At 37.5% G+C, this 15,122-nt stretch overlaps 1 protein-coding gene across 20 annotated transcripts in view; it reads left to right on the top strand.

The window, feature by feature from the left end:
- The window catches only part of MBNL1 (muscleblind like splicing regulator 1), a 207,503-nt gene that overhangs the window by 170,743 nt on the left and 21,638 nt on the right, over positions 1–15,122 (top strand). For all 20 annotated transcript variants that reach the window (XM_019810547.3, XM_045037422.1, XM_019810554.3 and 17 more), the window contains one exon: positions 4,092–4,292. In XM_019810547.3, the coding sequence (XP_019666106.1) occupies positions 4,092–4,292 (201 nt within the window). The remainder of the gene's footprint in view (positions 1–4,091; positions 4,293–15,122) is intronic.

The raw sequence follows: 15,122 nt of genomic DNA, 5'->3' as shown, positions 1-15,122 counted from the left end.
CACCCCACCCCCCCCGACAAGACTATAATTTAATTCATCCACATATTCATTCATTCACTCATTCATTCAGTGTATATTTATTGAGTACTTACTATGTTCTAGGCAGCTAGCTAGATTCTGGGGATTTGGCAGTGAACTCTATAGATATCTGTGCCACCCGCCCCCCCCCCAACTCCAAACAGAAACAATGGAGGGTGTTTTTTTTTCCTTTGCCCTATGGCGTTTATATTTTACTCTTATGAGAATTAAATATAATAACATAGGTAAAGCACTTAGCACAATGCCTGGCACACAATAAATAGAGGGAAGTCTAGTAATAATCATGTTTGCTCACATTTAACTAGGGTCATAATGTGAAATTGAATAACATTTTAATTTATAATAAAGCCTGATTACTTTAATGGAATCAAAATGTCTCATTTAAAACAAACAAGTGATTAGCCCATAAATGCACTGACGTTATAAGATTGCAGTTTGTTTTTTCTCTGCTGAGGGTGTTCACTGGCAAAAGGCAATCATAAGTCAACCTTCCTTACGCCTTCCAGGAACAAAGATACCTGTAAATCATTATTACAAGAATGTAGTCAGTATCAGATATACCAATTACATAGTTATATGTTATCTTGTGGAGATTTAAGAGAAAATAGGGTGCACTTGATAATACCATAGCATTAATATCCATCCCTGCGACTCTGCTGAACTGTCTGCAGGATGGCTTTGGGAATGGAGAATTGGCAGTGAAGCAGTTCCCCAGCTTGACTAATCTGATTAGGGCACTGATAAGGCCAAGCAGTGACCTACCTCCAGCAAGGTGCTCTTTGAAAAAGGAATGTAACAAATGTGTAAAACCTCAAAATAACGGAAGGAATGTTGCACTTTTTGGGAGCAGCCTTTGGAATCAAGTTTCACAGTATAGAGCTATTATTGTCATCGATCGGCTACCTGTTTAGCAAATAGCTCTACTTATCTGGAGAGAGAACAGAGAGAGCGCTTGCTGAATAGTTGATGTTTCAGAATTTTAAAAAGAATTTTTTGAATATTTATTTTTGATACAGAGACAGAGCATGAGCAGGGGAGGGGCAGAAAGAGAGGGAGACACAGAATCCGAAGGACGGGCAGAGAGAGAGGGAGACACAGAATCCAAAGCAGGCTCCAGGCTCTGAGCTGTCAGCACAGAGCCCAACGCAGGGCTCGAACCCATGAGCCGTGAGATCATGACCTGAGCTGAAGTTGGTTGCTTAACCAACTGAGCCACCCAGGCGCCCCTGTTTCGGATTTTTAAAGCTGCTAGATTTCGCATGGGGACAGTGCCCTAAAATTCTTCAGACTTGAATTTGCTCTGCTGAATTCAGTCAGAAAATCCATTCACATGACAACTCAATAGAAACAATCCAGCAGGAAAATTGTTGCCAGTTAATAAGATCAATATTTTTAGTTAGAAGTATTCTTTTATCTGTAATATGTAACTGTTGCATTATATGCATTGGGATTATAAATTTATGCAGTGAGATTTAACAGAGCTGAATTTTATTCGTCCCTGGTCTTATTCTCTTCAAGTAAGAATGCTTTTCTTAAAAATAAATGATTTTTCTTGCCTCCAAATAGCTTTGTAAATTTGACCTCTGCTTCTAAATAATTCTGGTAGATTGTGTACAGGGACATAAACATCTCAGTAACTTTCCAAAGTATGCATTCATTAAGAAGGTTCAACCTGAAAAATACACGTTAATTCATAGCAATAGAATACAAAGAGGAATGATACAGACTGTTGTCCGTATTTTAAACAGGTCTTCTGGTCTTCTGTGCTTGGTTGCTTATAATTCTTAAATACCTAATAAGAAATTAGAGTGTTGGTCTCATTGAAATTACAATCAGTGTATATGTAACAGTGTGTGTTTAACCTGGGTATTTCTGAGTAGAAGTCCAAGTTCAACACATACTCACTGTACAGGTCAACCCTTGTCCTGGCACTGCCTTAGCAGCCAGTAGACAGTGGAGCAGTATAAAATCAGCTGCTATTCAAGTAACTGTTGATGGAGAGAGATTGCTCTGGGCCCCAGTTTCTGACAGATTATTGATTGTTTATATCTGGAATGCTCAGGTGGTTTCCTGTTGTCAGTGCTTTGGGCAGGGACGGGGCTGAGGACCAGAGGTATTACTTTAGGCCACTTCATTAGGCAGGAGCCAGCGACCTGGCAGGGCAGCTAACCATAGCATTCAAACCAACACGTTTGGAAGCATAATTACAACTTGAAAATATGAGCGGAATGTATGGTATATTGTTTCTTCTTCCTAGTGAATCAGATTATGTATGAAATATTCTGTTTTCCATGGTCTTAATAAGAACGTGTACAGTAGCTGCAAAAATTCTGTCCTAAAACAATTTGTGAAGTCGAGAAAAAAGTGCATCCCGTAGGACAGGGATTTTCAACCTAAACACTACTGACATTGGGGCTGGATCCTTCTGTGTTGTGAGGGCTGTGCTGTGTGTTGCAGGCCACTTAGCAGCATCCCTCACCTCCACGCATGAGACGCAACAGCGCCCCCAAGCTGTGACAATCAAAAATGTCTCCAGACATTGCCAAATGTGTCCTACAAGGCAAAATCACCTACGTAATTGAGAACCACTGCCCTAAGAAAAACAGAATTCTTGAATTCCATTTTACCCTTCTAAATATGGGGCAAGTCAGGGCCAGCCTAAATAAGGGTGTGTGTGTGTGTGTGTGTGTGTGTGTGTGTGTGTGTGTGTGTGTATTTTAAACATTTCTTTTGAGCTATGGGAATTACCCTTACATCTTAATTATATAAGACTTTATTCCAAAACTCTCTTGAATACTATGTAAACTCAGGGTTCATCTAACTTCTTATTTCTATAGGAGGGAAGAATTAGCTACATTCTAGTGTCCCCTTCATTCTAAATAATTTGTCCACGATTCTGTTCCTTATACCACAGGGTAAAGAAAATTAATTGTTAAAAAAAAAAAGTCCCTTAAAAAACAGGATCCATTTTGTCCGTGAGTTTTTGTATTTTGGAGACAAACGTTATTATTACACAAAGTATCAAACTTCGAGAATTGAAAATCTATTGAATTAGGAAGCCAAAAGATACCACCCACGGGCAGAAAATTGTTCAGCTAGATTATGCTTTAAAAACTGGAAAAGCAAATCACTAAAGTAGATTTCAAGTAAATTATTTAATTCTACTTAAGAACAGATATATTTTCTGATATGCAGATCTTCATACCACATCCTCCTATATCCATTAAAGCATTTCTGGCAGAAATTCTATCTTGTCACAAAATACCATGTGTATTTTTTTAAACCGTGTAGCATTTCTTTAGAAGTTTTCTGTTTCAGACTTTCAGACGTTCAGAATGGCTTCTCCCTAGTAAGGTAAATTCTTCGTTAAATGTTTCACAGGAGTGTGATAAACTGTTGGAATATTTACAGTTTCTTTGGAAGAGCCTGCAACAAGTGAATATGCCAAATAGTTTACCTCGTGTGTTCAAGAGAAATGGTGTCATCATCATCTTTCACATGTCCCATGAGATTTATTTCCAGTTTATATTGACTGTGAAACTCTGTTATCCGCTGGGAGTTCTGCTTTATTTATTCCAGATAATAGGACACTTGCAACCCATTAACAGTTGTAAACAGATCTCTCAAGTTCATCTGACGTAGCAATTATGAAATGTATTTCTTAGACAAGTTTCTAGGATTATATCAGGATAAAAATGGAGATTAGGTGACCCCAGGAAGTTTCTGTATTGAATAATTGATCTATTATTCAAAAAGAAATTACAGGCATTATGGACACCAAGTTTCAAAATCCCAGCAGAAAATTTAATGAGTAAATTACCTATTGTATTCTAGAAAAGCATTGATTTGAGGAATGCTTATTCAAGAAACATTCTTATCCTGAATGAGAGCAAATAAACATAGAATTAAATGAAAAGAGGGAGGGCAGAAAGGAAGGATGGATTATGGATGGATGGATGGATGGATGGATGAGGGATAGATTACATAATGTAGAATATCAAATTTGAGCCAACACCTGTATATTAAATTTTGCTTTTTATTTTATTTTTCAGCCAATGTTTTCAGTTGCACCAAGCTTAGCCACCAATGCATCAGCAGCCTTTAATCCCTACCTGGGACCTGTTTCCCCAAGCCTGGTTCCAGCAGAGATCTTGCCGACCGCACCAATGTTGGTCACAGGGAATCCTGGGGTCCCCGTGCCTGCAGCTGCTGCGGCTGCTGCACAGAAATTAATGCGGACAGACAGACTTGAGGTAGGAATGCTTCACTGGTTCCTTTATGTACTCCGTTCTGATTTTCAGAGTGTGCTGCTTGTTTACTTCTTCCATGGCCGTAAAGGTTAAACAATATTTGAAGCAGAGATCTTGGTTTGGTGTTTGGAGCATTTTGCGAGAATTTAGGTATGCCATATTTGACCAGTGAAATCATTACGAGAGCCACAGCATCTGTATGTATAAGAGCGGATAGGAACTTGGACTCTGGGGTTAGACCACACGTTACTTCATTGGGCCTCAGTTTCCTCATCCTTAACATGGAGATAATAATGGCCCTTACCTCCAGGAGTGTCTGACACACGGCAAATGCCTGCTAAATGTTGGTTGTTGTTGTTGCTAGTTAGAACCACCAAGGGGCGCCTGGCTGGCTCAGTCTGTTAAGCGTCAGACTTTGGCTCAGGTCATGATCTCATGGTTCCTAGGTTGGAGCCCCACGTCAGGCTCTGTGCTGATGGCTCAGAGCCTGGAGCCTGCTTTAGATTCTGTCTCCCTCTTTCTGCCTCTCCCCTGCTCGTGCTTGGTCTCTCTCTGTGTCTCAAAAATAAATAAATGTTAAAAAACAATCTTTACAGAAAAAAAAGAACAACCAATTCTGTTCATCCCCTGACACTTTGTTCTCATAACGATTTGCTCAGCTACTATCTATAAAGCATTTTAGAATTTATTATTGGGAATTTCCTCATAGGCCTCACAGTATTTTGGTTGGAATAATAGCAAGGCAGCTTTGTTTGTGAAATGTGCTCTTATAAAAATGGTTTAAATTGGAAAGCGTATGATGCTCCAAGTCTCAGAGTCGAGGATGATCAGATCTATATGCTTTGCTGTTGCTGCATGAAAAAGAAATTAAAGAAGTAAATCTTACATTGAAGTGGTTGTTTCAGAATTGGAGCATGGCTATAAATTAATGGATTTGGTAAACTTCAGATGAAGAAAACAAAATGGCAACATTATTGTACATTGAAGCTCTAAAACCCGGCATTCATGTCCAACTAAGGAACAAAGTGACTTTTTCCTTTTCCTCTGGTTAGGATGAGGCAGTAGGTAGTTGGGGCCGAGAAGTTTTGGTGTTACTTGTTACTAAGAAAGAGGCAAAATAAGGCTGTTGTGTGACCCTAACTGACCCTAAATCAGTTTAGCAGGAATTTATTTAATAAGCACCAGTTTCTCGTTGGTAGGGCTTTTCTGCATTAATTGCAAAAGATCTCAGATTTCAAGGTAGTGGGAACCGCCACCACCTTTTTTGATGGTGGTAACAGTAGTTGGTATTTACTGGGGATTTACTCTACCAAACACAGCATCAACCCATCACATGCATTGCATCGTTAGCCTTCAAAACAATCTGCTGAGGAGGATACTGTTAACTCCATCTTATAGGGCAAGAGATTTAGGGGAAAGCTGTGGCAAAACTTCCTCAAGGTCATGGAAAGGATGCGCCAGTTGGGTGTGAGCTCAGAGCTCCATTTTTAAACACGGTTTAAATCTCTCATTCCCATACAAGTGATAGTACAGAGAGGAAGCAAGACATTTTGGCGCCCATATGTTCTTTAGAGTGCATTGTTTGTTTGCATGTTTACCTTTCATGAAAATTTTGGGAAAAGCTACTGATGAAGCCAGTCCCGTAAGGACAACTCCGAAAGGACGTGGAGACCTAGTTGTGTGCCCTCTGTGGACCAAGGACGGCTGTGTGCTAGAGATACACTTTCACTTGTGGGTGGTTGGTCGTTGTGCAGTTGCACTTGCTCATTATTTAACTAATGCTGTTTTCAGATAACTTAGGAGGCAATTTAGGAATTTTAAATATTTAAAAAAAATCACTCGATGCTTAACGTGTGAGTCACCTTCCCCCTCCCCTGATCTTTCTCAAGCAAACCCTCGGTTCGTAATGCATAATTGTTGATTGATGGGAACCAAATAGGCAGTCTGGGATGACCTTTAATGAATTAGTTATTGATAGGAGATGATATTTAAGAAGCTTAAAAATCTCTCTTTAAATCTCCTTAAAGGCTGAGCTGTGTGGTCCGAACTCTTATAAACTCATCTGACCATAGTTTTAGGTAGTCTGTAATTGGTTATATTTTGATTAGTATTTAATTTAAAATAAGTACTTTTGGGGCACCTGGGTGGCTCAATCAGTTAAGCATCTGACTTCAGGTCAGGTCATGATCTCACAGTTCGTGGGTTCAAGCCCCATCGTCGGGCTCTGTGCTGACAGCTTGGAGCCTGGAGCCTGCTTCGGATTCTGTGTCTCCTTCTCTCTCTGCCCCTCCCCCACTTGTGCTTGCTCACTCTGTCTCAAAAATAAATAAACACTTTTAAACAATAAAATAAGTACTTTTATTATTAGTTCTGGAGTTTTCTTGTGAGGAGCTACTTTGTGTATTTTGTCTGTCTTCTGCTACAGTGACAGCAGTTGGCTGCTGTGACATGACTGTCATTTCCTTTTAACCTGAATTCCTCTTATCTCAGTGCTTGATAGTGGTAGGGCAGCTTCCTGTCTTATTTTGGTTAACAGGAGCTGCTGCCCTGTCACAGTTACAGTCTGTTAGCATATTGCACTGTGAAGCTAAGAGGCATGTCGTTCTGCTTGGCGCTGTGATTTTAGACACTCCTGTCTTCGGGTTATTTCCTCTCATGCTAACTGCACAACATATCGCAATCCAAAAGACATGGCAGTAAGTGCACACACTTATTTACCAGTTCGCCACATGTGTAGTTATTTCGGTTTAAATCTATATGCTCTTGTTTTTGCCTCTTGGAACTCTGAAGTGCGTGTTTGAATTTTGAGTTCCTTTGAAGGTGAAAAAAGTTTAAATCAGTTTAAATATTGGCCAACTGTTCTTGCCACTTCTTTCTGTCTTTCTGCTCCAAATTGTTAGACCATAAGGAAATTAAAAATACCATAGATTATCAGCCTTCTGGTTCTTCTGTTTGGGAGAACTGACACATATTTACAGCACTCACTGTGATACTACAAAAAATGTTAAGTCGAACAACAGGAATCCAAGAATTAGTGTTAGCAGTTTTGCTAATTAGATGAGTAAGCTTGGGTCAAGTTTCTGATCTTTTCTGAACTTCATATTCCACACATATAAAATTAGGGGATTGTACCAGATAATCTGTAAGATCACCTCCAGTTAGAATATTCTAGAAGACATTTAGGTTGTCTTTTTGTTTTTAATGCCAGCCACAAGTTATTGAAAATTTTATTTAAATATAACATTCAAATAAGCATATTTAATAAATACATTAAATTAGTTTAAATATACAAATGTATATTACATGTTTTATTAAATATATAGATGTAAAACACACATCAACTTTATATCAATATCCATATTATCCATTCTTTGTTGGATACCTTTTAAGAGACTTTGTAGCAGTATACTTTCTATACTGTAAAATTCGGTATTCATGGTTTTCTCTAAAGAGGAGCAAATCTCTTAAATATTGGTCACTGAAATGAGGCTTTTAAAATTACATTTTTAACTTTGGGATACCTTTTTGTAATTTGCAAGCAGCAGTTTATTTGCAATGCTTATTTTAAGAAATTGTTGGGACGCCTGAGTGGCTCAGTTGGTTAAGCATCCAACTTTGGCTCAGGTCATGATCTCACTGTTCGTGGGTTCAGGTCCCACGTTGGACTCTGTGCTGACAGCTCAGAGCCTGGAGCTTGCTTTGGATTCTGTCTCCCTCTCTCTCTGCCCATCCTCCACATGCTCTCTTTCTCTCTCAAAAATAAATAAAAATTAAAAAAAAAGAAATTGTTAAAATTTATAGGTACTAAACAGGACTGAGGTTTTCAGTCATATCCTTACTTTATTATGAAGAGTTGGTAATTAAGAAATTATTGTTTGACTTGTTTTCATGATAACACAGTAATTTTTATGGTGCAAAAAGGATCCATGAATGCATTCATTCCCTCATTTATTCAACAATATCCAAAGAACTACTGAACATCTTTCAAGTAAAAAATACTTGTGAGGAATACCTTTGAAACCTTTCAATGGCTATCAATAGCAAGAAAAGATCCACATCAGAATAGTGCCATACTCACAAATGATACCCAATAACTTGTTAAATGAATAAATGAGCCAGTCAACCAGTTAATTAATTAATCACAAAAAGATACATGCCCTTAATCAGAGTTTAGTGTAATCCAACAGAGAAGATAACACAGGATAAATTTTTAACATTTGTTAACATTCTCCTTGGGAACATGTTTACATTTTGAGCATTCCAGCTACAAAACATGGCATCTTGTTCTTGCCCTTAGTCCTAGAGCCGTGGTTTCCAAGTTTTAATGGGATTAGAGTCACATGGGATGATCACTAAAAATGCAGGGCCTCATCCCCATAGACTGATTCTGTAGGTCTTCCTTCACTGGGGGAGTCTTTTTCACAAATCTGCCAGGTGATCTTAAACACAAATAGTCTGTAAAATACTTACTCAACAGGATGCCAGCACCTGTTATTTAAGGCTTAACTTTTCATCATTTACCTTATGTACAGTTATTTGTGACTCAGAATTAAAAACCTTCCTCCTCCAAAACACTTAACATTCTACATTTTGTTAGGTTGCTAAGAACGCAGTGCACATAATGAAATAGTTCAAGTAAACTGATAATGATTAAGGTTGTTTATACCACCTACTAGTATTAATCAAACAAAAAACTAATCCACTGACCTTACATTTCAGAGGCTGACAAAGATATTAGATTGCTATTTGGTTATGGCATCCATTCTATATCAACAGACTATATTCCAGGAAAGATGGGCACACCCCTTGGCGTCTGATATTTTTCAGCTGGAATTTGTTTGTTCTAGAATAGATTATTCTTGGGGCGCCTGGGTGGCTCATTCGCTTGGGTGTCCAACTTTAGCTGATCTTGCAGTCTGTGAGTTCGAGCCCCGCGTCAGGCTCTGTTGCTGACAGCTTGGAGCCTGGAACCTGCCTCAGGTTCTGTGTCTCCCTCTCTTTCTGCCCCTTGCCCTCCCCCCATTCATGCTCGCTCGCTCACGTGCGCTCTCTCTCTCTCTCTCTCTCTCTCTCTCAAAAATAAACATTACAAAATATTTTCAAATAGATTATTCTTGTGCTGAAAGTTTTATTCTACTGACAGAATCATGACGTGAGTATCTAATTCAGGCCACTGGATGCTGAAAGCTTCTACTACTTATTGACACAGAAGAGTCCAGTGACGTTTTCATACAGGCATAAGACAATATGGTACCTATTGACTACATATAAAAAAAGAGCATTTAGAGCTAAATGAAGGTCAAGTATTAGTGGAAGTGATGCCTTGATTGAGATTTTTATAGGTGTTTAATGGATTTGGCATGATCCATTGCATATAGAAGACATTCGATTCAAAATAAGATTAGAAAAGCACATACTCTTTTTTTTTAATTTTTTTTCAACGTTTATTTATTTTTGGGACAGAGAGAGACAGAGCATGAATGGGGGAGGGGCAGAGAGAAAGGGAGACACAGAATCGGAAATAGGCTCCAGGCTCTGAGCCATCAGCCCAGAGCCTGACGCGGGGCTCGAACTCACGGACCGTGAGATCGTGACCTGGCTGAAGTCGGACGCTTAACCGACTGCGCCACCCAGGCGCCCTGTAAAGCAGATACTCTTTTAATAAGAGAAGCTTATTGGTAGGGTTCTTTTAATTTTGTATTTTTGTGGAGGGTGTTTGGCTGCTGCTTGTATGACTTTTTAACTTCTCTAGAAAATTACTAAGAAATATTGAGAGTTTTGTGCACACAGGTCTAAGGAGTTTTTTGTTTTTTGTTTTTTTTTTAAATCTGTACTAAGGCTGTAGAATGGCTCCTTACAATGTAGTCATATCCCCATTTAAAACATCTAGTCTGTCAGTTACTCTCTGTGACTAGTTTGAGTTTTGTTTGGGAGATGAAGAAGTTGTAAGTTGTTTAAAATACTGTAACTCCTAAGCTTAACCACTCACTTTTGCTGTTCTTCTACTAATTGCTTCCTCCAAATTAAATCTAGCATTTCTCTGGTTTCATTTATTTAGCAAAAGTGGTAAAAGTAGCTGTTGACTTGAGCATTTTGACCTATTGATGACCTTGTTTCAGAGTTGTATTTTCCTGTCCTGTTGGTTTACATGTTTCTCATAGGAATGAATAAATGCAAACCTGAAAATGGAAGGATTTTTTTACTTGGTCAGTTTGATTTTTTTTTTAATTACATGGGATAAAGTGATAAATTCTGAGCTGTATTATCTGTAGAAATATGCTTGTGTTCTCTGCCCTAATGGTATAACGAGGGATTCTGCCTTTTAGATTTCAAAGACATCTCCCATTTGATCTTAACACAAATCCTCTCAGGTAGCTGACGTGGGTGTCTTTTTTTTTTTTTTTTTTTTCATTTTTTTTAGAAGGAGGAAAATGAAGTTCAGATGGGCCAAATTTGTACAATTATTAGATAACATTGAAAGTAGGTATCACATCATCAGATTTCTTTCTTGGGAATTTAATTATACAATCTACTGAGATCATTGTCCATAATCACCAGAATTTTAAAATGTGAAGATTATAATCCTTTTTGAGGTAAAAATACGGATAATTTTTTGGCATTAGATTATATACTCATGACCATTAATGCTGTGGTACTTTGATAAAATCATTGTTTATCCAGTATTCCTTTTTTAAATTTTTTTTAACGTTTTTTATTTATTTTTGAGACAGGAAGAGACAGAGCATGAACAGGGGAGGGTCAGAGAGAGGGAGACACAGAATCTGAAACAGGCTCCAGTCTCTGAGCTGTCAGCACAGAGCCCGACGCGGGACTTGAACTCACAGACCGTGAGATCATGACCTGAGCCGAAGTCGGCCGCTTAACCGACTGAGCCACCCAGGCACCCCTCCTCTTTTAAAGTTTCATATAGCTCAAGCTTCGTAAAAAAAAAAGTCTGTGATGCTTATTGTTGAACAATAGGTACATATATATGGAAGCTCCTTAAATATTAATATATATTTATATACAATGTTGTATGTTACATGATATATGTATAAGCTCCTTCATATTTGTCATTATGTTTTAAATTGACTTCCCAAAATATTAAAATAGTCCCTGTTCCCTATTGTAATAAGCTCTCTGTTCCTGCTTTTGAAAGTTGTTTTCCAAAAATGACTGCCTTAAATATGGCGAGCACAAAACATACTACTTCAAACAGATCTTTCTTTAACGAACATGCAAATGACTGTCCCCCCTTGAATAAGTTCAGACGTTGGCATTAATGTCTTTAGAAGCTCAATGCCTTAACTTGCAGAACATTGCTGAATTTAATAATAGTTATAAAACCTGTTATTATTCTGATCATTTTGAAATAGGTTTGTCACAATCATAAAAAAACCTAGAGGTCAAATAACAGAACTATTTATTTTAACCAGATTTGTATTGTGTGTTTTCAGCTAATCTATACATTATCTTTCTTGGTATTCATGATTCCATAGCTGGTAAATGTAGGAACTAAGTAGAACCCACAATTTCTGATTCTAAACTCTATTTTCTTTTCATTATACCACTGCTGTTTAATTAACAAAACAAAAAAAGTTAACATAGAATTAAGTCACATTCCTTTGGGAATTTTTCTAAGTACTTTTGATTTTTTTTATTTTCTAAGTACTTTTAATTTTCCATAATTATGGAATAGATGGTTCTGGAAATGGATTTTAATATTTATAAGTGTTCAGTGAGGGGTACGTGGGTGGCTCAATTGATTAAGTGTCCGACTTCAGCTCAGTTCATGATCTCGCGGTCCATGAGTTTGAACCCTGCGTCGGGCTCTGTGTTGACAGCTGAGATCCTGGAACCTGCTTCAGATTCTGTGTCTCCATCTCTCTCTCTGGCCTCCTCCACTTACACTCTCTCTGTCTGTGTGTTTCAAAAATGAATAAATGTTTAAAAAATAATGAAAAAAAATAAAAGTGTTCAGTGAATATCTTCATTACAATGATGGCTTTTAATGTAAACACAACCTCTTACCTATTTCGTATGAAAATTTATAAAACTTATCTGATTTATAAGACAAATCCTGCCTTAATGTTTGTAGAGTAAAAGATTCAACATTTTTTTGATTGAAACACATTATGTGTTTAGCTAAATAGATGGAATTATTTTAATCTGTTTGAAAACCATTTACCAAACTATAAAAAGTGCTTATATTTGTTGACTCGCTAATGCCATTTCTGCAGATGTAACTTTAGAAAATGATTTTTAAATGTCTATGTTCATAAATATATCCCTTGCAATGTTATCTGTAATATGAGAATATCGGAAATAATCTAGATGATCTCTGCTAGAGTTACCTATATTCTGCACATCTGTTTGATGGAATTCAATGCAGCCATCAAAAATGATCACTCTAGACACTATATTTTAGTAAAATTAAAAAAATGCTTACATGCACTGTTGAACAAAAACAGGTCACCAAGTAGTAGCTATACCATAATTATAACTATTTGAAAAATGTGTGCATGCAGAAGACTGGATTGGAAAAGCAAAAAGAACCACAATGTTGTTAAGGATTTTCAAACTTAGTTTTACCTGTTGTGTTTTAAATTCTCCATATGGTAAATCCTACAATTTCTTATCCTGATTTGAATTCCAAGATTAAGTTTATTGAAGCTTGTCCGCCAGTTATAATTTGCTAATATGAAACCACACCTAAGATATTTCTTTTGAAGATCAGTATAAAGTTTTCTTGAGTTCCTCAGAGAAACCAGGCCAAACTCAAATTCAGCAGTCCAGGGATGGATCCTGTTTTATTGGTGATGATTATTAGAGAAAAAGGTGTTTTCAAAGCATTGGGAAGTTTGTTCTGTTCAGGTAGGTACCAATGATATAGACACACATCCAGCATTTGGCAAACCCCTCTGCCCCTCTGGTATACAGCTCTTAGCAGTACAAGTTTTCACAGGAGATTTTCCATCGTTTTTCTTTATGTTTTCAAGGGCAAAAATAATGGGAGAACAGCTATCTCAGTATATTTCTTCTGTTCCATTTCTCATGTCAGGAGCACTTTAAGTGAGAAAAAAATTAAAAAAATGCATATCGTACAAAAGCAGTTGACTACATTCTTTGAAACTTTGAAAAGGCTAGTTTTAGGACAAATTTTAAGTGGAACACTAACTATCAATTCTTCTTAGATAGACTTAAAGTTCTCCTGAATTGCATCTTGCAAGATACAAAGAGTAGAAAATGATAAGAAACCACTCCTTAACCTGTAGGAACCACACACACACATATAAAGCAGATGGACAGGAATGAGGTGTATTAGAAAGACCATTTGTAGAAGCACCTGGGTGGCTCAGTCGGTTAGACCTTCAACTTCAGCTCAGGTCATAATCTCTGAGTTCATAAGTTTGAGCCCTGCATCGGGCTCTGTGTTGATAGCTTGGAGCCTGGAGCCTGGAGCCTGCTTCGGATTCTGTGTCTCGTTCTTTCTCTGCCCCTCCCCACCTTGTGCTCTGTCTTTCTCTCTCTCTCTCCTAAATAAATAAAAACATTAAATGAAGACCATTTGTGTGCAATCTGAATGTAAGTTTATATCACTGAAAATGAAAATAATGTTGAGACAGAAAGAGAAATAAAAAGTCAAAATCAGCCCAGCACCCAGGTTGTTATTTTGGGAGAATGACGCTCAAATTTCTGGCACAGGCACGCCTAAGCCTACTTGTTTTTGGAAAATAACAAATCTTAGATTTTAATAGTTCTGAAAAAGCTCACCTTTGGATCTTTCTTGTCGGTGTGGCGCAGAGTAAGATAAATTGAAAGACAGGGTGTTAGTTCACCTGCTGCCAGGTTCTTTGTGAGTACGTTCGAGAAAGCAGGAATTACCGGAGAACTCACCCCAGAAGTGTGCAGTCACATACAGTTTTCTATTGCATGAGACTACACTGACGTAGATTTGCTTATGTGGAAAAACAGCCTTTTTGTTCATGCAATAGTCTAAATGTAGCATCAATTTCATATACATACGTGAAAAGTTTTTATTCTCATTTAAGTGTGTCTCTATTCCTGTCTATTTTGATGAGCCTAATTCAGTAAGTGTTGGTTAGGGACTGGGGATTTGTGGTGTAGAAAGCTTTGCCACTGACACTGGTGCCCAGCCAGTGTGGAGGACAATAGTTCTGGATAACGGCTTAATCACTTTCAAATTATCAACTCCTGGTTGTCCTTGTTTTCTTATGTTCAAGAAGACAAATGCAATGAGAAAAAAAAAAAAAGAAGAAGAAAAAGGCTCTTCTGTAACCTCCTAAGTCATTTTTGTAGTCTTAATATCTCTCAGAGTGTCCGGCCTATAGCATTTATTCAGTATTTTTTTTTTAATTGAAGAAAGTGAATGAGATGATGAATAAAGTTGGCTCATTGCTGTGTATGTGGAATACAAAGCTTCAGCTAGCTTGAGGTTTAAAAATAGTGCAAGATGTCATTTATAATGCTGTTTTAAGATGTGGCATGATACAAATTATAGTGGTATTTTTTAAAAGAAGCTCTTTGCTCAGTAATGGGATATGAATATAATAGAGAAAAGTACCTAGAATTAAATGGGATCATTTTATGTACACATATCCAAGAAAACCTGTGCCTTTTGAATCATAACAGGGTTCCCATTTCACTTCCTTGCTGTACTGCAAAATAAAATGCTTGGGATCTGTGTATTTTCTGTTTGTGAGAAGACAACATGAAAAATAAAAACTGTTTGTGTGAAACAAGAAGCAGGAACATGAAAATACTAAAAAGGACATTCTGTGTTTTAGATGGCCCTCTTGTGGTAAAAAGGTC

This window comes from Felis catus, chromosome C2, assembly GCF_018350175.1.
Source record: "Felis catus isolate Fca126 chromosome C2, F.catus_Fca126_mat1.0, whole genome shotgun sequence".
Lineage (NCBI taxonomy): Eukaryota > Metazoa > Chordata > Mammalia > Carnivora > Felidae > Felis > Felis catus.
Note: the sequence above shows the minus strand (reverse complement) of the source record. Positions and strands in the feature narration are given on the sequence as shown.